This window comes from Paramisgurnus dabryanus, chromosome 22 (genome assembly GCF_030506205.2).
Source record: "Paramisgurnus dabryanus chromosome 22, PD_genome_1.1, whole genome shotgun sequence".
NCBI lineage: Eukaryota > Metazoa > Chordata > Actinopteri > Cypriniformes > Cobitidae > Paramisgurnus > Paramisgurnus dabryanus.
The window spans coordinates 15,511,746-15,535,794 of NC_133358.1; the positions used below are offsets into that span (position 1 = coordinate 15,511,746).

Consider the following 24,049-nt stretch of genomic DNA (forward strand, 5'->3'; position numbering starts at 1 on the left):
AACTGTTTAACAGAGTGCGTTTCATCCCTACATTGTCTCAGACGAAACGTTTTTTTCTTGTTGCAGCTATCGTAGCTTCTCATTGCGCTTTGAATTTGAGGTTGGTTGCAATTTGCAATCTTACCACTAGATGCCACTACAAAACCCATACTGTACCTTTAACAATCTTCTACATTTAAGAGAAAATCAGAATCCACAAAACAACTATATATATAAAGTATATCGTTGGGATACCTTTCAAAATTATTTTTTCCTGCTGATAAACTACAGCATAATGTGTTGACATTTAAGGGTTCGAGCAGAATAAACACATCGCTAACGCTATCTGTTGGTGTGGGTGCTAATGGTGTAGTTAGCATTCTTAATTAAAACTGACACAGACTTACCGGACATCTGTAAGTTCATAATAGACGTTCCTGTTCTCGTCTTTGACGTAGATTGCGGTGCTGGGCGACTCAAGTATCTTCATGTTGAGCTGGTGAGGGAAGGCACTAACAAACAGAGCTTTGATCGTATCGGCGCTTGTTATTTCATTAGGCATGCGAATCTGCTTGGTGTCATCCCCGTACTGCAGATACAACACACCTGAGGAAACAGGAAACACAAAATTAAACAGGTGAGAGATATATCAGAAGATATATCAAAGACTTTATATGACCCGTAGAGGCTGTTTACACTTGGTATTAAGATGTGTTTTCATTGATCGGATCACAAGTGGACGAGAGAGAAACATTACGTTTACATCTGGTATTTAAATCTGTCTCTTTTGTCCACTTTCGACCGCTTCTGTCTTGAATACTGTGAGGGGGTGGTCTGTGAGACGGTGGGCGAGTCTCTCTGCTGTCATTCAAACCCGAGCGGGAGTAATTATGAGTTTATATGGACGCAAACTAATATTATGTCGGACTCCAGTGCTTGTTTAGCAAGTAAACATGCTGCACAGAGTTTTGTACGTGTGTATGTAAGAGCTTTCTCTGAATTTTCAGCGCAATTGATGAAATAGGATCGTGCAACTTTCACACGCTTTCAAAACGAAACTACGGAGATCAGCCGCTTTAGTTTTATCAATGAAAGGCTAAAAATAGCGCTGTTCACCGTATGTTCACGCCAGAAGTCAAAAAAAGACTTGTGTTTAATACCTCGGATTAGATAAATGGGCCGAGAGAAGGCGGTCGCGTGTGGCTGTTCGAACGTATTCAACCACATGTGCGTTCCGCAACTCCAAAGCGAACCGATCGAAAGTGGTTTCGACTACCTCTGGATGTGGTTGAAAGTGGACGAGCTCAAAACGTTTTGAACACCGTTTACACTTGGCATAAACGTCGTCCACTTGTGATCCCATCGACGAAAACGCATGTTAATGCCAAGTGTAAACAGCCTCTTAAAGGAGCATGCAATCATAGCTAAAGGTCAGCTGCAAGTGCAACCGATTTTTTTTATTGCACGTCTGTAAGTTGTGACCTCGGATGAATTACGACCCCATTAAATCCCACATCCAGCCAAACTAAACCTGCAGAATGCTACCCAAATAAATCCTGCAGGCAGTTTTCCTTTTCAAGAGAAGAATCACATTTTGGTTTAAAATAAACATCAGAAGCAGGGTAAAAGGTTTTAGAAAGCAAAGTAAAAATTAATTTTACTAAAGTAAACAACTTGGACTTACACCTAGCTGCCGCTGTGTTTCTTCTGCCTAAATTATATCTACTTTTCCTCAGGCCGGACTACAGTCTCGCACATATTAAAGGAATTTCGAGTGTACCCTTTCTCTCTCTGTTTCTCTCTGTAACTTTCTTACAGCTGGTGCTTGTTTAAACCAACCAATCAGAGCTGAACAGCCTGAGACGGCTCTCATTTCAAAGCCTGCGTGTCCGAGGGCCCGGTGCATGTTTGACTGTCTGTCTGTCTGATGGTGGAGGGTGTGTGTATGTTGGCAAAAGAGGAGTTTTTCCATACGTGTGTGTCTGTGTGTGTGTACCCATGAGCAGGAGTCTCTGCAGTAATATATGCCTGTGAATTGTTAAGTACAGGCTATGACTTTCAGTTGCAGAGCCTCATATATTTCCATTACATGAAGCAATAATGACAGAGCTACGTGTGCCGTTATGGGATCAAACTTAAGTAAAAGCGACAAACAGACTAACTTTAGTAAACACATGCACTGTCACAACACAACACAAATCATTTTACAGTAGACAGGAAATAAAGTAATGTGAGGTCGCAATGGATTTTAAGTCTAGATGACGTCTTATATTAATAGGTCAAATATAGTCTACAAGACACAAGTGTATAATCATTGCAAAAAGTGCTGTGTATGTGTGTATATTTATATACCTAGTGACCGGTCCTTGGTCTGGTTGGTGGAGCGGACCACAGGCAGACTGGCTCTGGACCGAGAGCCTCGGGTAAAGGCGAAGGGCGCGTCACACTCAGACATGACCTCCAGAGCATCCAGAGAGACCAGGGAGCCGTGTTCCAACTGATCCACAAACACAGACACTGGGCTCGGGCACGCCAAACTCTGTTTAGAGCCCCGGCTCTGGAAGATTAAGACAGGAGGGGTTAAGATAACATACTGGATTTGATTAACATACTGGATTTGATTAATTTGATTAATTTTTAATTACTAAAAACCAAACAATATATCATATATTGTACATTGTTCTTAAACTATTCAGCGTGCGTCCCCCTTTGTGAAGGGGGTGATCCCTTTGCGGCCCTTACTAAAAAAATATGATATAAAACAATCTTGAATTTGAATTAAACAAAACATAATTAATTATACAACGCAACGCTGTTGGTTGGATAGTACATATATTTTTCTGAAGTTTAAAGGAAAACACCACCGTTTTTCAATATTTTACTATGTTCTTACTTCAATTTAGATGAATTAATACATCATGTCTTAAAAAATACATTTTTTCAATGCGTGCACTTTTAATCTTTGTACAGCGCTTCGTGAATGTGTTAGCATTTAGCCTAGCCCCATTTATATGGCTCCAAACAAAAGGTTTATTTTGTGCCACCATACTTACTCGTGTAATTACTCATGTAACAGTCTATAAATAGAGAAAAGATGGAAGTGTTTGGTGGCTTCTAAATTCATCCCTGTTTGGATCCTAAGGAATGAATGGGGCTAGGCTAAATGCTAACACATTCACAACAAGCTGTACAAATATTAAGTGCACGCATTGAGAAAAGATAGCTCTGTATTAATTTGTCTAAGTTGAAGTAAGAACATAGTAAAATATTTAAAAACAGTGGTGTTTTTTTTTAATTACAAAAAAATAATTTTTTTTTTATTACAACAAAATTATGATAAATGAATGTATTTTATAAAATGTCATAAAACAGTTTGAGAAATATTGTTTTATATGTAAGAAAAGTACATATAAAAGTCTTATAAAATAAAAAAGTATTTACCAACTTTTCATGATGAATGCATAGGTAAGACTAAAAAGCTAAAGTTTGTAACTTTACCATTGTTAAAAATCATAACTGAAAGTCTTTGACAAAATCACACCATTAGTGAAGCAAATGTTGTGTGATGGATGCCCAAACAAACCAAGCAATGTTACAAAGTGCATGTTTTGGGAAGATTTGCCTACAAAATGCTGATTCGGGATTTTAAAGGGATAGTTCGGCCAAAAATGATATTAAACCCATGATTTACTCACCCCCAAGCTGTCCGAGTTGCATATATCCATCGTTTTTCAGACAAACACATTTTCGGATATTTTAGAAAATGTTTTAGATCTTTCAGTTGATTACATGTAATGTTACGGGGTCCACCCATAGTCCACGACCTTCAAGTCCAAAAAAAGTGCGTCCATCCTTCACAAATTAAATCCAAACGGCTCCAGGATGATAAACAAAGGTCTTCTGAGGGTAATCCGCGCGGTGTTGTTGTAGAAATATCCATATTTAAAACTTTATTAACGTAAATAAATACCTTCCGGTAGCGCCACCATCTTAGTCACGTCCGCATTCAGGATGAGAGCTTACGCAGCCTACGGAGGCTACCCTGCTGCTGCTCTGTGCCCCCGCCCTCCGAATTTGTCATACGTCACTAAGAAAAGTGCGTACACTATGCTAATACTCTCTCCTGAATGCGAACGCGACTAAGATGGCGGCGGTACTGGAAGGTATTTATTTTCATTAATAAAGTTTTAAATATGGATATTTCTACAACAACACCGCGCGGATTACACTCAGAAGACCTTTGTTTATCATCCTGGAGCCGTTTGGATTTAATTTGTGAAGGATGGACGCACTTTTTTTGGACTTGAAGGTCGTGGACCCCGTAACATTACATTTAATCAACTGAAAGATCTAAAACATTTGATAAAATATCCGAAAATGTGTTTGTCTGAAAAACGATGGATATATGCAACTCGGACAGCTTGGGGGTGAGTAAACCATGGGTTTAATATCATTTTTGGCCGAACTATCCCTTTAAAGTAAGAATTGAAGAATTATTTAAATATAAAAAAATGAAACACTTCGGCTTTAAAGTGGCCAAGTTGCTTTTTTGAAACACAGTAGTCTTCTAGCTCTAAACATGCATAACCAAGATGGTCTACCAGGTCGAGCTCGGCCCCAATGGCTGGCAGTCCATCTAGACCAGCTTGGACCAGCTAATAACCATAAATGAATCTGACCATCTTGTCCCAGTTAAAAACCAGGTAAAATCAGTCCCTATAGAGGGCCACAGGGATGACATATTTTTGTAGGAAAACCCGGAAGTGATTTAGCATTTTAGCATTTCCGGTTCCTACCTCTCAAATCAATGGATTTTTGAACAGGATTTTGGTTGAACTATGCAGTTTGTTTGTTGGTTAGCTTTTCATTTCTAGTAAACGCATATAGATTAAGTTGTGTTCATCTGTGATTGTAGGACAAAAAGTGTCTTTAACTTTTAGCAGGGCTTAGTTTTTGCGATAATCCAAAAGTCTGTATGAAAAATGAATGGTCTTTTGTTGCGGTAACCGGTGTCATGCTAACTTCCGGGTTGGCCTACAAAAATTTGCCATCCCTGCGGCAATCTATAAGAAGCTGGTTTTAGCTGGATTTCACGCAAGGTTTATCACACAACACACATATAACTAACACTAACTCAGAAGCACTCATCGTGACCAAAGCCTGATTGCCTAAATACATTAACATTTTTTGTAACACACACTGCACACCTCATTTTAAACCAGCAATGCCACAGCACAGACTCTGGTCAGCTGAAAACAGTCTTGCATTAAACTAGAACATCAAAACGGTTATTTAAAATGAATGAATCAAAGTGAATGCATCCAGTTTATTAGTTTCAGATCAAACAAAGGCCATGTTTTCCACATTAGCTGATCTATGGTGAAGTTAAACACGCATGCATCACACAAACACACACACACACACACACACACACACACACACACACACACACACACACACACACACACACACACACACACACACACACACACACACACACACACACACACTCATTTGATAATACTGACTCTGCAAGAACCAAGGTTCTGGATTTTCAGCAGATATCTCTGTATATCTATCTCAGAGTGAAGAGCGGACAACATCCCCTGAAACAACTATTAAAGCAGAAAGAAACAGACACAGATATAAAGGGAGGTTATAACCTTGAGTTATAATAGAAAAACATGCAGGACAGAAAGGAAAGTGAAGAATACAGCAGAGCTGAATAAACATCAATGCACACAATGGCTAATGAGCCCTTTAACTTTATAACCTGAATAGTATTTTATGTAAGTACTTCCTCCAACAAAGAAAATGCATAAAAAATTTGACAGCCCAGACTCTTGCCAAGAACATATGGGCTATTACGCAAGGGGTAAAATATGTGTATGAAGTCACACACACACATATACAAACACATATTGATGAATCTTTCATTCGCTAATCATCTACATTTTTTATTTTGGCTAAACATGATTACTTTATTAAAAAAAAAATTCAAAAAATGTAAACATTTAGTCACCCTTGTCATTCAAACCTTTTAAATTCAGATGTAGTCAAATACATGTCATTATAAATCATGACATCTGATACAAGGCTCTTTGATATTAAAATTGCCTCGTGCATCAATGAAGCATAAAAGAGCAAATCTCATGACACTGAAACACCCACATCTCCACAGTTTCCTGTAACTTAGATGTTGAATCATCCCTTTGATACGAGTTAGCAAAAGAGAGTTTCAACCAAACCAGATGAAACCAGAGATAACAGCTTTTCAGACCGCAGCAAAGTGTCCGAGGGTTCTTTTGAGGGCAGGAGGTGGGAAATTAAATCTGCATTCACTAATGTGATGATATTCTGTGGTCACACAAAAGACAGAAGCTGTCAACTGTGTGTGAGATGACAATAAAAGCTGAAGGGTGTGTTTGTGTGTCACAGGTTAAAACACATTGTGCGACTTCGTTCAATTTTGTGATGCAAGTTCATCAAGAGTTCAAAGAGAGAAATGTGCAACTAATAAAACAAATTAACATTGCAAAACACAAAAACAGTGCTGACACTGAATGACCATCAATGGAGGAAGAATGATGTACGGCTTATATTAGCAAAGGCTCAATGCTAAAGCTAGCATGGCTGAATTATGCCCCGTTCAGACTGATCTCACGGAAAGTCGTGTTATAGTCACAAAAAAAATTATTAATTTATTTGTGTCCAGTGCACGAAATTCAGCTTTATTTTATGCCATGGGCACGAATGTCTTTTTCGTGTCACTCGCACAAATTTCTTTAAATCGTTTTTCGTGTCCGTGGCACGACTTTCTTTTTTGTGTCAATTTATGTATTGTTTTCTCATTGTTGCTTGGGGTTAGAATCACTTTCTGTTACATTTTCAGACATCCTAATCCAAACCCCAAGTGACAATGAGTTAAAAATAGGAGGAAGAAATAGAAAAAAATACATAAAATGACACGAAAAATAAAGTTGTGCAAAGTTTTTTGACACAAAAAACTATTTATAGAAATTCGTGACACCAAAAGGACATTCATGCTCACGGCACAAAAAATCTGAATTTCGTGTCCATGGGAATGAATCAAATTTTTTGTTACTATAACACGACTTTCCATGAGATCATGTTGGCCCCGTTGCACAACAAAACCAATATCACTACTATCAATCCAACACATTACCCTATAGATCCCCACCATAAATTTGTGACTATAAATATTAAATGCACTCTTATGCTGCGTTTACACCAGCCCTGGTAGAGGCGTCAATGTTAAGTCACTGTGAAGACGCGTTGACGCGCGTCTGGACGTCTTGCGGCTGGAATGAGGCGTTTAGCGCGGTGCGGTAGACGCGATTCCGCCTCATTTGCGCATCTAGTTCGCGCGCATTGAGTGTCTTGCGTGGTCCGCGTGAATGGTGCTTTTTGTGCATTTCGTGTTTTAAGCGAATTTGAGTTAAAAAATGTGAACTTTGGCGGATTTTCGCCCAGCGTTAACCAATCAGGAGCCTGCTTGCTGCTGTGGCGGCAGCCCCGCCTGGCATTCAACATGAAGGAATGCTTGATATTTGGCATTCCTGCCGTTTTTAAACTATTTTCCCCCTATGGTAAAGTAACCAAATACAAACCGGTAACTCTCTCGATAAATGCACAATCAACATCAGCCATCTTGCAAACAGACAACCGCATAGCACTTGCCCCTCCCACAAGATGCGGATTTCGCCTCTGACGCACGTCAAATCTTCGCTCTAGACGCGCGTATGCATTCAAAATGTTCAAGTGGCAAACTAGACACGGTAGAGGTGTCACGGCTGGTGTAAACGCAGCATTATAAAGGCTAGGTTATTTTCAAACCAGGCTGGGTTTGTAATTTAACCTACCTGTATGCTGGGCTGTCAACACAAAATGCCAAGATGTTGGGTCAAATATAAACATTTTCTGGATTAATTTAACCCAATGACTGGGTTTGTCCCCTTTTAACCCAACACTGGTTTGAAAATAACCCTGTGTTTGTTTGTAAGAAGGTATGTATGTTTACCTACGTGAGTTTAACACTGTAGACATTAAGATGCCATGATAAGAGTGTCTGCTCGGCTGAATACATTGAGATAACACATATAGTGACAGCACTGTATAAACTACTGACTTGGAATCAGTTTGGCCATACCGGTTTCAATAGAGAAGCATTATCTAAAAAAAACAAATGAATGATATAATTGAAGATAACAGTTAGTCATAACTTACTTATCTTTACAACTATTGTAATAAAATAATTTATATCAGGAGCTTTAAAAATCATTGTGTGTACAGTATGCAGTGTATAAATGATAAAAGAGGCCTGCTTTGTTTTCAAAAACAGGAAAGGAATAAAATTGTGATAAACACTAAAGGGTGGTTTCCCGGACAGGGATTAGCTTAAACCAGGACTAGACCTTAGTTTCATTAGGAAATATAACTAGTTTTAACAAACATGTCTTGCTAAAAACATCACTTGTGTGCATTTGGAAGCAAACAAAGGGCACAGCTCTTACTTTAAGATATGTCAGTGCAAGTTGTTTTTAGTTTGGACAGCTCTTACATTTAATTTAGTCTTGGACTAGTCTAATCCCTGTCTGGGAAACCTCCTCCAAGTAGTATAAGATCTACATCAAACAACTTGTAATTTAACTTAATAACAGTTGGTCCCATGGCACTGCCACTCTGCCAGTTGTTTACTCTCTTCTATTCAGATCATCTTTACATGATACATTGGTTATAGCTGGATTTCCCTGTGGAAATTACAATGTGACATTAAGCAGACCCTACATGAATGAAAACACACAGAATACAAAGTATCTCCTGTTATGGTCGGCCCACACACTTTGATTTATCTGGAAGTCGTCTTTTAAATTTAAGGGCTTACATGCAACAATCTTGCAGCATTTAGCATGTGGTTTTAAACTTTATTCCTAGTAGTAAACATAGTTTTGTAGACTATGCTTATTGGTGGCTTCTTAGATTAAATTTTGTACTCTTTTTATGTTCCTTTGGATGTAAATGTTAAGCTAAATATTTATCTACTTTGCATTGTACAGAGTCGCCTACATTACGCCGCAACATTCTCATTTAACTCTACCAATATTTCCTTTTTAGTACATATGCACACATAATCCTATCAGTAATTCAACAACTACAGTACGTCTCTCCTGCCTATAAAAACACAGACAGCATGCCTGCAGATACTGTATCTTAATCCTAGAGCATCTGGAAAAGTCCATCTATGTTCTGGTCTTTGTTACTGTAGGTCTGGTGAAATAAGGAATAAATGCAGTTTTCCTGTTTGGCTTTTGTGCAGGTCTCTCTCTCTCATGTGAGGTTGAGGTTAGGGTTTGTTTGGGCCAAACCAGATGGCTCTTTGTTCTTTCCGCTTAAACACTCCTGTGATGGGTCTTCTCCATGTAGATTCTTGAGGTTCACCGTGCACGCAAAGGTGGGACCCAGATGTTCGACAGGAGGGTGGGTGTGTGTGTTGATAAACAACAGAGAGATCCATCAGATCATTACTGACACCTTGGCAAAAAAAATATTACCCACAAAAACACACACAGATGGGTCTGGGCATGTTTGCTGACTCTGCAGGTTTGTCTTTAATGTGATACGCAGGAATTTCTGCCTGTGTTTGCCATTAATGGTGCAAAGGTTTTACTTATTTAGACATTATTAATGTGAATGCTATTGTTGTGCATTTGGGAATACAGTACCTACAAACGAGTTAAGAAACTAACAGGGCCATGTCGTTTTCCAGACAGTTTCTAGATTGAGGTTAATAGCACATACTTCTTGTTTGTTCAGCTGAAAACCATGAAGCCATAACTAACTATACAGTACATTGATACTAAATATAAAAAATTGATTTGTGAGTCCACACAGACCGACAGCACATTTTAAAATGGCCCTGTACCTCATTTTGCCAAAGAAATCTGTTCATACAAAACAATTCAAGAGATTTTGTCTGGGTCTAGATAAGGACTTTAATAGATGAACCTGCAAATTGTATCTCTTTTGACCCCTCTTAAAGGTTTTAACCCAGATGACCCTGTACTGTCTCCCTCCATGACATCCCCGTTTAAAACTTTTACACTCCTCCTCCTCTGTCAATCAAACAGGGGTCACCGCCCTTAACCACTCCTTCTCATTGAGATTAAAGAAGAGGCATTAAAGTCATTTGCTCCACCGCCTATGACAAACCTATTCAAACTCACTTAAGACATACACAAGATATTACAAGTTAATACAGAGAGAAATAAAATAAAGCAGATGTTAGATATTTCAGACAATATTTCAGCTTCCATTACAGCATTTTTCACAATGATAAAAAAGGAAACGATTAAAGGATTAATTTTCTCACTTTTTCTGCTAACTTTGGTGGTTTGAAATATAGAAATAGAGTAAAATAGAGGAGAGAGGGAGAGAGAAAGAGAGAGAGACCGAATGAAAAAGGAAGGAATGTGCTGACACATCAATAAATCTCTCTAACCTTGAATGTATGTACTGTAAGCAAAACTGTGAAAAATCTCATTCTGCAGAAATGTTAATAATACTTTGGTATCATGTCATAACACACATTATTAAAAGAATTACATTGACGTAACAAATAAAAGACAATTAATCTGTTTGAATTAAGGTGCAACTGTTGCTGACTTTTGTTGTTGATAGTAGCTGAACTCTTCTTAGCATTTGCACTTTCATGTATAAATAGGTTTTGCTACATAGCAGGTTAGTTTAATGCAACATGATCAACATTCTTAATAGCCTAAACATGAGCAAAAGTCAAAATACAGCTCTGATGCTTAACTCGTTTTTGTTTGGTCTGGTTGTGATCCATGAAGAATGGAAGATTTCCACCACAACTCTCAGAAAGGCCAGTCAAATACAGACAGAATATAGCTACCTATAATTACTGAAAACAGAGAGAAAATATAGCTACAGAGGACACAGGCTCAATTGAGATGATGGTAAAGAGACAACAAAGCAAAAGAATGGAAAAATAACAAATATTACCAAAATTAGTCGCCACACAAAACTGACTTATCAGACGAAATCTTGGCATCACACTTTTCTCCCAAAACCTTTATTTACCTTATTTTTATATGAAGCATGTATAGATTATATAAATAGATTATGCAGTATATTACTAAGAGCATATTAATAACCATGTGCTTCTACATTAAGATACTAATGATTTATTTAAGGAACACGCACACTTTTTGGGACTTTAGATTATTCAACGTATCCCCCAGAGTTAGATAGGTCCATAACTTTGTCTGATGCACCCACCACTAGCCTAGCACAAAGACTGGAAGTAAATGGCTCCAGCTAGCATACTGCTAAGTGACAAAATTACTTAATGTTCGGAGCACCAGAGAAGCCCCGTGGTGAGGAGCAAAAAGTTTGCGCATGTGTTGCACTTATCACAAGATGGCTGTGTCTCAAATGACCTTGTTATTTGTACATGCTGTGACTATAAAAAACACAACATATTAATAAATATATTTGACATTATTTGGCAATAAAATGTTGACATTATTTTGTCACTTATTGAGAGGAGTATGCTAGCTGGAGCCATTTACATCCAATCTTTGTGCTAAGCTAGGCTAGCGGTGGGTGCGTCACACAGAGTTACGGGATGCACAGAGATAAAAAGCAGGGGGATACGGTGAATAATCTAAAGTCCCAAAAAGTCAGGGTGCTCCTTTAAATAAAAATCGGACCACCATAAAACATATAAATAGGAAAATGTTGACGTTATTTTGTCACTTATTGGGAGCAGTATGCTAGCTGGACCCATTTACTTCCATTCTTTGTGCTAAGCTAGGCTGGCGGTGGGTGCATCAGACAGAGTTACGGGATGCACGGAGATAAAACTCAGGGGGATACGGTGAATAATCTAAAGTCCCAAAAACTCGCCGTGCTCCTTTAAATAAAAATTGGACCACCATAAAACATATAAATAGGAACATGTTGACGTTATTTTGTCACTTATTGGGAGCAGTATGCTAGCTGGACCCATTTACTTCCAGTCTTTGTGCTAAGCTAGGCTAGCGATGGGTGCGTCAGACAGATGTACGGGATGCACGAAGATAAAACTCAGGGGGATACGGTGAATAATCTAAAGTCCCAAAAAGTCGGCGTGCTCCTTTAAATAAATATTGGACCACCATAAAAAAACTCACATTTGTAATATTAAAAGTATATCTAAAAAACAACAGTGTGTTCACACTTGGCAAATGGCTTCAATGCCACAAAGAAGAAAAGTGGCTTTACATTGCCATAACATAGTGACGATAATATACATATTTGCATAAAATTACACATGGTTAATAATATTGTAATCAGATCAGTAGGGCCTAACATACTCTATGCCATCTATTCAGTGTGTTTTTCCACCTAATGGGTATTTTTGATTAAACAGTAATTTGTTTACCCGCTCTTTTATATTAAGTGCTAAGTGCCACCATCAACAATTAACATATAAAACCCACCCCCTTGTTCCTATTCCGTTCAGATGGTAATTTTCACATAATGGAGTTTATGCGAACCGTTCACCCACCAACAATGCATATCAAGCAGGCTCCTTTGCACATCATTGCACTTAAATGAGCATCGAATCTTTATCAGATCAACCACAGCATTTGAACGGCCCTGTAAAATTAGACCATTCACAAGAATGACACAGCTAAAACCAAAACTGAAGGCTTGAGCTCCTGCAGTCTTCATAATGTGTTCATGACCCTTGAATCACCTGCAGCTGAACATTTGTATGCATCAATTCACCCATGTCTGCTCTCTGGACACAACAGAAATGATGGAGAACTAATGGGTGGAAGACAGTATATATCGCAATATTACAGTATATTTATAAAGTATTAATAATATCAAAGAATTACTTCGTACATTTAAACAAGCAAAAACTATGTTGAACCCAACAACAAATTTGTATATTGCATCTTACTAAATCTTATTACGGAGAGCAATTAAAGTTTCCTCCCAAACAGGCCTCACAGCTATACATATACTCATATTTATACTCATGCTGTCACTGCATCACTGCTGTCAAAATCTACAGTAAGTCTCACTGTTGCTTTCCAAACAGGTCCAAACAACATTTTTAGACTGCATCATCATCATCATGCCTCATTTCATGTGAATGCAAATGCTGAGAGCTTCTTTACAGCACTGTTGATGGTCCACAGTATTGAAAAACTGCTTGTCAAGTCACCAAAAAGGTGTTAATACTCAATTTACCTGGTTGCTTAACAACAAATATTTGAGGTCCAGTTAATATAAGTAATGGAGGCGGACCCTGACAATTAAAAAAGCAACCCATCACAGTCAAACCAATGACCAGTCAGTAATGAACTCCAGCATTGAGCATAGCCTCAAAACTGTAAACAACTTTTAAGAATAATCCAGAAATTCCCCCAGAACCAGGATTATTTAAGATGTTCGTCTTTATCCCTGTTATAATTTCATAAGAATACAATTGTGATAATTTGCTTATGATTACAAATTATATTTTAGTTGACACAAAGAAAACTTTGTGTAATTTAGTTGGAGATGTAAACGAACACAGAAAAATATGTCTGACAACAATTCAAAATTTGCTTTAAAAATCTCCCTATTAATTTAATGGCAATGCCTCTATTGGGACAGGAGCTGTCCTGTCGTAAACGCATCAAAACATACAGCAGCTCATGTGAGTCTTTTCACTTTATTCTCCCACGCGAGCAAGAATAACTAAAACCGCATCTTTAGACGAGTAGTATGTAAAATATCAAAACGGGTTTGCTGGAACAGTTACACGGTGTTTAACAGTTAAGTACGCAGTTGTTCGCGCTTTACACATACTAGCATCCATAAAGAAATCCAAGTTAATGCTTTACTTGCATGGAGCCCCCAACTTCCCCACCCCGAGCACACCTGGTTATAGAAAGCAGACCCATAAATATTTTAAGCTCTATCACAAAGACCGTATCGCTTATCCGGTTACTTTCTGCAATAGCAATATAAAGAAGAGCAAACCTGCGCGCGTCGTCTTGCGTTTAGAGTTCGCGCTCAAGACCGGACACGACCGCGCGATTTGCAAGTTTACACGCGCGTGCAGTAACTTTATAGGAAATTCTCTGCAAAAATTTGATGGATATGTTCACATTACCTTGCTTTAATGCGTGACAATTGTCGGCACGTAACAATCGTTCACTATTTCACCGTAGTCTCGGTATTCCCATAATTTGTAGGAATGTTGAATAGTACGGTATGTCCTTATTAGTTTGTATCCTGAAGTAAGGAGCTCGAGAGTGTGTGTATGAGCGCGTGAATCTCACGCCCCCTCCTCCTCGCGTCTCGCCCTGGCAGGCAGCGCGCGCTCACCTAGTTGTAAACTGAGCCAAGTCTGCTCTTACATCACATATTGCTATGGTGACTTTTCTTTTCCTCTTCACCCAACATACTTGACGGATCATCTGACAAATAAACACAGGAGGGCAGTTTGCAATGCTCAGTTATGCACAAAGCAAAGTCGTAATAAAATCTTTACTAGTCCAAGTAACTAAAATATCAGAAAAAATATGTTTGCAACTTTATGACAATTTTATGACAAAGATCATTGCAGGCATATACCTGATTTTGGGTGATATTTCCCTATACGTATCACATAAAGGCAAAATAATACCCTATATAACAAAATAAATAATTTTAAGTGAGGTTAAAAAAATGTGAATAAAATTTAAAGGGCGTTTTGCAGGTAAAATTTTTCCACGAATTTGGGCAATTTGCTTGTTGATAATAAACATTTAAATTGTTATCCATTGTATTTTATGTTGTTGGTTATCACAAAACGGAATACAAAACGAAAAAGTACAGCGGTTTGCAAGGATTCTCCTTTCCCCCTCAACGCACTGCATGACGTCACGTTGGGGAGAGAATTTGCCTAGAGAGATGAGTAAAGTACAATATTCAGATTATATCAATGCAAATTATAGATAAATACATAGATATAGATAGACTAGATAGATAGACTAGATAGACAGAACGACAGATAGATAGATAGATAGATAGATAGATAGATAGACAGACAAACAGACAGACAGACAGACAGATAGATAGATGTGCTAGTATAGAGAGATAGCGTTAGCATAACTTCGTGTAGAAAGTAAACAAACAATTAACATACTCGTGCGTGCTGGTTTGAGGGGGACCATAATCCTGCTGAAATGGGTGTATGCGATCTTCAGCACAAACGAATTCAGGCAGCATGACTCAAATCCTGGAAGCTGAGTGAGGCGTCACGTCGTCACATCTGGTCGTGGGGTAAGAGCCTCGAACACCGATCAAAACGCACACATTTCCCTACAGCCAGTAGCGGAGTGTCAGTCGGGAGAATCGGGACTTTCCCGGTTGGCCGGTCTGATAATAGTTATACATTGGGAGTTATATTAGCAACACCGTCTGTCGGTCTGATGTGCGGCCGGTTCCCGCAGCCCGCTGGTCAAACTGTGCAGCCTCTCTGCTCAACAAATATAAAAGTGCTCAACCCGTTCGGCCGGTCCAATCATGTCCAGGATTTATTAAAATACGGGGATCAGTGATTGGTTTCTAGCCTGTCATCCTTTGATGTAAAAAGCCGCCGAACGCCTGTTTATTGCAGTATGCGGTCGGATTCAAGCCCGCTGCAGCTGCTGACCGCTGCTTCTGTGTATAAAATGATCGTGTGATTCGTTATGATCGCATAAACAATATAACAAAACTTCCTTTTATTTCACATAAAAATATATTTGAGATATTATATGATAGACTAGTAAGTGTGGATTAAGGATGTTTAAAACTCTCTAGCCTGGAGGTCATGACATGAATGGATTGAATCAGCAGATTTGCAAAGTTTTATTTATCTCCACATATATCATAAATAATAATTAGCAGGGTAACTTTGATGTATACCACATTATATATTTCCTATTATGTATATATGATTTCCATATTATAAACGTAAGTATTAATAAAACGGCAATAAATGTCTCATATATCTCTATGGCTCTGGCTGAGGCTTTCATCTACTTCTACCCAACGTGACGTCATCGCCGAATTGCTTAAAAAAAACGTTAATACCAAAAACATAAAAAAAGGGTCTTTAAGACCTTTTTTGAGACATTTTAAAAATGATATACATATCTTGAGTGATTTATGTACCCATTAATCAACAGTGGTGGTTAACCTGCAACACGCCCTTTAAGTTTACTGGGCACCCCCCCCCCCCACATCAGATCACTTTTAGAAGTGATTTGAGGAATCACTGCTATCAAAATCAACTGACCTAAATGTTTTGATTCAAGGACAGCTGAGGACGGATAAAAGCTTACGCTGCTAAAGCGAATGTTAAAGGGGACATATCATGAAAATCGGGCTATAATTGGGTCCCCAGTGCTTCTATCAACCTAAAAAAAGATCAACCCAGTAACTAAATTTTGAAAAAACATTCTCTGCAAGAATGTGAAAAAATAGGTCACTGAAATTTGGCTCCCCCTGTGATGTCAGAAGGGGATAACACTGCCCCTTAACCTGCACTATCCAACCACGGCACTGCTATTTAGTGCAGAGATCAGCTCATTTGCATTTAAGAGGACAAGACACCCAAAATGTCACATTTTTACATGCTATAATAAATTATCTATATGGTATTTTCAGCTAAATCTTCACATATGTACTCTGGGGACAACAAAGATTTAATAATAATAATAATACATTTTATTTATAATGCACTTTACATTTCGGCGAAATCTCAAAGTGCTACAATTTCAAAGAAGATCACAAACAATAGATAGCTATAAAACATACCAGCGAAATCTCAAAATGCTTTATGAAATGTAATTTAGTTTACATTTAAAAAAAAAACCTTGTGAAATTTCCCCTCTAAACTCCGCTGTGTTGCACAAATCTCTCCTCGGCTGATAGCTTACCTATTCATACTAAATAAAGACATATCAGTCACATGCAAAATACCCTTAATGCATCATGCAAGAAACATCCAGTGAAACGTGTCCAATTGAAACAGTTTCTGTCTTTGCTTACGCAGACCAGGTTAAGTGTTTAAAAAAACGAATTTTACCTTTACAAGAATATGTTTGTCCTCTTTGTGCAAATACATGACATATATTACAATAACAGTCAAGCATTATGACGCAAATGCTAAAAGTAGATAGAAACTGACAGGTTGAGCATAAAAATGAGATTCAGAGGTTAGTCAAGTGGATGACTGGGCATTAAACCAATCAAAATTCCTCTCTCTCTCTCTCTCTCTCTCTCTCTCTCTCTCTCTCTCTCTCTCTCTCTGAATAACTACATACTTCTACACACTTGTATTGTTCACTTAAACACACTCTTCCTTAAGAAGCTGTCAATCACTCACATTGTTCTGCTATGCAAAGTCTTTAGGAGCAGGTGAGGCATCTTTTGTTTTCAATCTGAGTAAACACAAAATACCCCTCGCTCACCTACTGTGGAGAGGCGTTCAGCCCCTGCCCCCACCTTTTCTCTTTAATACCCCCTGGGGTAATCCAAATACATTCCACAGACCCACTGAGTGGACGACTATGGGTGGAAGAAGTAAAAACATCGAAAGGAAAAGGAAAACAAACAAGTACATTTTCCAGAAACCTCAAAGTTGCTCTATACAAAAGAAGTGTGTATTTGTATAGTATAAAAAATAATTATTGTTTGGTTCGAATACAAAAAGTTAAAGTTAATATACTTATACAGAGCTAGAAAGTTTTGGCATTAAATCTGAAACACTGACATTTTGACCCGGGAAGAAAAATGGATATTTTAGGGCATGACCTGACAGCAACGTTGTGTCAGTTTGATGCATGGGGCCGACTCTTGTTTTCACCTCAGGCAACACTGCCTGGACGGAAACATTGCAAGTGGACTTTTTCCAACCAAAGGGGAAGAATAAAACAAACCACCTCCTGTTCGGACAATCTATTCACCGCCATCACAAGTCCCTTGGTTTGGTTGGTTATGGGGCGACTGTGAAAAAGAACACTATTTCACAGTTTCCAGCTATTTGAAATGAAAATAATTGAGTAGTATAATGAACGTAGTAGCTGAAATGTGATCCCGGTGGCCATAACTGAATGCACATCTAGTCCAAAGAACATCTTCGCACTTAATATTGCATGAATATCTCACCCACTAGAGAAAGTTTTAGAACACTAATCTTGCTTATCTCTTCTCAGCAGTTAGCATTTCAAACCACAAACTCTTTTCGCATCTTTCTTAACTATTATTTATCTTACTATTGTAGTCACCAAACAGACCAAGGTCTTAAAATCAGGGACAAATAAAATATGTAAACAACATCATGGAATCCAGTAGAAACCATATAAACAAAGGCATCGCTCATAGCCTAAAGTAAAGATTAGCAGCCTTTACCAAGAATTTGCATAATTTGCATGCTACGCTTCCATGGTAGATAACTAAAGATCTATCGCACCATTTCTGAGAAGATAATATTTGAAGATGCAAATGGACATTGTTATGTCTAGAAAACACAATATTAGAAGTTACATTTACATTAAATCATACTAGGCATTTATGTTTCTACCAGTTTCTACCTTCAGGCGATAAGACTGATGCAATCATTTCAAGCATGCATATAAAAACTTCCTGGATAAACTTTGACTAAATGTATTATATGGTTAAGGTCTGGTATATACTAACAGCGGATAAGTTTTGAGGTTTTGGTAAAATGTATTGCATTAATGAACAAAAGATAATGATCAAACTTCACTTTGGTATTGGGAAAGTCATAATGCACTTATTCTCCAACATCTACTTTATATCTCTAGTATAGATTGAGTAGTAGAGCTCAGCGAACAAACATAATAGACGGTGGCCTTCACCTGTTCTTTGAGTCTTTCCTGATGGCCCATGATGGCAGAGGCGTGGTGTGGGTATTTCTGTTTGAGATGTTCCAGGAAGGCCTCTCGTTTTTTATCCATATCTGAGGGCTGCATGGCCAGTATTTCCCTCGAGCTGCGTGCTCCACCCACAGTGTGTCTCCGTGGAACCCCCGCGCGACTGGATCTGGGCTCGCAGCGGTTGCCCGGGTTGTTAGTGGGGACGGACTGCTGTTTACGGGATAGGTGCTCAGCGTCCTCCGCGGAGGTCACTTTTAGATTACCTTTCAGAGGCTCTAGACAAAAGAAAAGACATGGAAATAAGTGAATACAGATTAAATGTTTTGGGAACACTTAATTTCTGCAGACCCAATGTGAAGCGCATTCCTTAGTTTTAGGACAGCAGAGCAAAATATTTAATGTCCCACTGTGGTTTTATTGTTGTTTATATGTCTATGTGGTGTTTTTAATATGTTTCAAGACAAGCCTTGGGCAAATTCATCATTTAAGTATTTTCTCCATAAAATTGGAGATTTTATTCCCGCGGTTTAAAGGGCACCTATTGTCCGATTCACGTTCTTACCTTTCCTTTGGTGTGTAGGTGTTTATCAGTACATGTTAAAGGAAAACACCACCATTTATCAATATTTACTATGTTCTTAACTTAACTTAAGATGAATTCATACCTACCTTTTTTCAATGCGTGCACTTAATCTTTGTACAGAGCGTCGTGAATGTGTTAGCATTTAGCCTAGCCCCATTCATTCCTTAGGATCCAAACAGGGATGAATTTAGAAGCCACCAAACACTTCCATGTTTTTCCTATTTAAAGACTGTTACATGAGTAGTTACATGAGTTTGTATGGTGGCAAAAAATAAAATGTGTCAATTTTTTAAGCAGATATAAACTGAGAACTATATTGTATGGCGGAGGAGCACTTAGTTTGCAGCACTTCGACCTCGGCACGCAGTAACATCATCACTCCTGACTACTCCCCCTCTTGGTCAATATTACTGCACCCGAGGTCGAAGTGCTGCAAACTCTTCTGCCATAAAATAAAGTTCTCATTTTTATCTGCTTAAAAAATGGCCACGTTTTATTTTGTGCCACCATACTTACTCATGTAACTACTCATGTAACAGTCTTTAAATAGAAAAAACATGGAAGTGTTTGGTGGCTTCTAAATTCATCCCTGTTTGGATCCTAAGGAATGAATGGGGCTAGGCTAAATGCTAACACATTCACGACGCGCTATACAAAGATTAAGTGCACGCATTGAATAAATGTAGGACTGTATTAATTCTAAGTTGAGGTAAGAACAAAGTAAAATATAAAAAAACGGTGGTGTTTTCCTTTAACGATATGCCAAAGGTACAAACCCCAAAGTAAAGGATGACGCGAGTTATCGTTTCCAATGTAAATCTCTTTTGTTGGACTACAACAAACACACGGATTGTAGGCAAGTGTTTACTTCCTGGGATTGGTGATGTAGACAAAACCGACATTATTATAATCCCTTTGGCTTTGGACTCGGCCTGTAAGTTAACTCCTGTTAGCATTGCGAGCGAATCTTTCAAACATAAGGAGCGTCACATTTCTGGCTGATGTCAGAGGTATTCAGACCAATCACAACATACAGATTAGCTGGCCAATCAGGGACACAGCGCTGAGTTTTTTACCAAATCAGTCAGTTTCATGAAGAGAATGAAATCTGGTGCTACAAAAATGTACGGTATGTGGAAAATAATGTGTTTTTTGAACCATAAACCATGCGAACATATTGCATTACACCAAATACACAAAATAACATAATTTTTATTAGCAATGAAATAGGTGCACTTTAAAATCGCTTTAATTTCCAACGTCACAAATATCTATGATCCCATGTGGTGCGAAAGAGTGGAGGTGTGTACTAATTTGCATATTCATATCTATGGTCCGAGCTGTGTGGTTGATTAGGGGCGGAGACTAATCTGCATATGCATAGATCCATGTACTAAATGAGGCAAGGTTGCAGAGTTCAAGCATTCAAGCATTAAGAAAATACTGTGACAGGTAAAACTTTTATATGATGCTCAAAGATGCGTTTTGAAAGAAAATCCTTGACTACACGGAAACTTTAAGTTAATAGTTTTTCTTTATGATCTTATAAGTTTAAAGTTAAACAACTTCCAGCTAACTCGGTGTGTGAGTAAATCCAAGTTATCATCCCATGTACCAAAATTCACTTGAAAGCTGATCAACGTCATGATCAGATCTTTATTTTTGGATATATAATAAATGTTTCTAAAGAATCATCTAAAGTGTGAATACAAATAACAGATGAAGTGCTATCAGGTGTGTGATTTATAAAAAATGAATGTCATCTCTAAATGTTTACTATCATCAAACACGACACACCCACCCCCAAAACAAGCACATGCTGAAATATAAAATGATGGTTCTATGTAAATAAACATTCTTGTAAGCTAATATCATTGAACACAACAGTACACAAACACATTCAGTCACTAAAAAACACTACGTTTCCATCAGATCTAGAATAATTGCTAAAGTACAAGGTGAAATAGTCTGTGTCAGCAGAAAGACTCCAGGGAAATGACCCCGCTATACTCAAACACACACACAGATAAATTACTCTGATGTATTGCCCTCTTGTGTGAAGTTGGCACACAGATGTTTGTACTTAATGTGGGCCCTTTATCTCCGTAATAGGGACTTAAAGTGGTATGATATCACCAAAAGGCCAGCCGCATGAGATTCATTGTTTTTTATACTTTAGGGTAAGTAATAGAAGGCTAGCGTTTACTCGACCTCAGCACCAAAACCTCATACATCAAAGATTAATAAATCACACAAAGTGTAGGAGTTAACTGAATCCTATCTTCTACGCCGAAAGTCACAGGACAGCAAACTATTAAATCTATTTATAACCGCAAAGCTAAGCATGCACATACACACGCTCACGTCGAGGCCAAACAAATGTGGAAAACCAAGAAAATCCAGAGAAGCGTCATGCGGTCCATCCATACCTTCCACCAAAAGCTCTATTCTGTTCGCCACTCCAAGATCTGTCAGCGCCTCCATGCTTTTTCAAGTGAAACTGAACCAATACACCGACCCTTGGGACATTCGAGAGGATTCAAGAGTCTGTCTGTAGAGACCAGCTGTTGGCCAGATTCCAGTGCCTCTCGCATGAATGTCGGAGACTTTAACGGTTTACTTTAACAAAGTTTGCACTGCCCTCGACTCTTAAGATCAACTCAGTGCTGTCATTTGAAAACAGCCTGCTGCGTGCCGAGTGTTCGGGTTTGTGTGCGCGACTGTGTCCTCATTCCCAGACCTAAAAGAGGTGATGGTGACGTTAACATTCCCCTGTAAGCTTAGCAAGGGGCCCTGACCAACAGGTGTTGGTATCTCCCTCTCACAGTCTTTATATTTCATTAGCAGTGCTTGCTAAGACAAGCGTCACTTATTGCTCACTCTTAGTGTTGAATAAGCACATAAGTCTATTAAACTGTGGCATGCAACATTCGCACTATTTGTGATATAGATTTCAACAATCGCTCAAACTGTTCATGTGTGTTGATGTGTTATTTATTTTCTAAGCAATTAGAGTTCCCAGCAAACAATTTGTGTTTAAAAGATGTCTATTAGCTGTCCAAACACAGCCTGTGCTAAAACAAGGCCAAATTTGGTCTCTCAGTGGAAATTTTATAGATGTCTTATCATGATAGCCCGAACATAAATAAAATAAATGAATGACAGCAAACACCTTGTAATCACTGTTGACTTTGCTTACATTGTGTTTTGGTAAAAATGACAAAGTTTATTTTGGCTAGAAGTAAGTTTTTCAGTGGCGGACTATATCAGGTCTACACAGTAGTTAACCAAGATGCTGAAATTGCAGCTGTTGCTTGCTTGGTTATGAACTGGATGATAAAACAAGCACCAAATCGACTGCATGTAGGGACAAGAACATCAGATATTTGGGAGTTAAGACCTTCCGACTGAAGTGAACCAACTAGCAACTTAGCAATGTGCTACATATGACTGTCAACCACTCAGCAACACCCGGACAACCAAACACTACAGTGTTGTAAAAGGAAACGTGTGCGAATATTTCAAGTTTTCCTCAGAAAATGTAAACATTTAGTTTCTCGTCCTGTAATATCTCCTTTTCAAAAAGTCAACTGTTCCTGACACGGCGTGTCTAATGTGAAGTGACTGTGGGCGAGTTGTGATCCCTTAACAGCTGGGTGTTGCTTCACAGTATATAACTTAAGAAAGCATAGGATATTTTCAAAGGTTTCAGATATCTTCTGTAATCCTCAAGTTTGTCATTAAATCACAGACGTACCCTAAGGAAAATGTATGTATGTGTGTAACTTAAAATAGCCCAGTAAGCTCAGATATATAATAACTAATGTGCACGCAAATCCTAGCAAAAGTTAACCACGTTTTCACCAAAAGTTTTTAACTATACTAATATCCTAGATGTCAATATTTGCTGGCTTAAAGGGGACATTTCACAAGACATTAAGATGTTAAATAAATCTTTGGTGTTCCAAGAGCTCATATGTGCTCAAAATACCATATAGATAATTTATTATAGCATGTTAAAATTGCCACTTTGTAGGTGTGAGTAAAAATGTGCCGTTTTGGGTGTATCCTGTTAAATGCAAATGAGCTGATATTTGCACTAAATGGCAGTTCTGTGGTTGGATAGTACAGATTAAGGGGCGGTTTTATCCCCTTCTGACATCACAAGGGGAGCCAAATTCCAATGAGCTATTTTTACACATGCTTGCAGAGAATGGTTTACCAAAACTTAGTTACTGGGTTGATCTTTTTCACATTTTCTAGGTTGATAGAACCACTGGGGACCCAATCATAGCACTTAAACATGAAAAACTCAGATTTATGTCCCCATTTGATGATATATCCCCTTTAAATACCAGTGTGGGGTCTCTATTAGTTTTGTTTAAAAACATTTTTCAAATTATTTTTCATAGTTAGGTAATGTACATTTAAGAATCGTCACATGCATAATGGGTTTCTTCCTAATAAATGTGCACATAAAAATTTAAACAAAATAAATATTAAATGTACTTTGAAGAGCCATCACTTTTTC

General features: G+C 38.2%; 1 protein-coding gene across 11 annotated transcripts in view; it reads right to left on the bottom strand.

Annotated features, from left to right (window-relative positions):
- The window catches only part of LOC135785460 (sickle tail protein homolog), a 155,350-nt gene that overhangs the window by 45,990 nt on the left and 85,311 nt on the right, over positions 1–24,049 (bottom strand). For 8 of the 11 annotated variants that reach the window (XM_065294910.2, XM_065294908.2, XM_065294909.2 and 5 more), the window contains exons 2-5: positions 18,918–19,210; positions 5,508–5,594; positions 2,332–2,536; positions 387–585 (exon numbers count right to left, since the gene is read on the bottom strand). In XM_065294910.2, coding sequence (XP_065150982.1) covers positions 387–585; positions 2,332–2,536; positions 5,508–5,594; positions 18,918–19,210 — 784 coding nt within the window. Of the gene's footprint in view, positions 1–386; positions 586–2,331; positions 2,537–5,507; positions 5,595–14,176; positions 14,363–18,917; positions 19,211–21,947; positions 22,235–24,049 lie in introns of those variants that run through there. The other 3 variants (XM_065294911.2, XM_065294906.2, XM_065294915.2) reach the window with 3 other exon arrangements.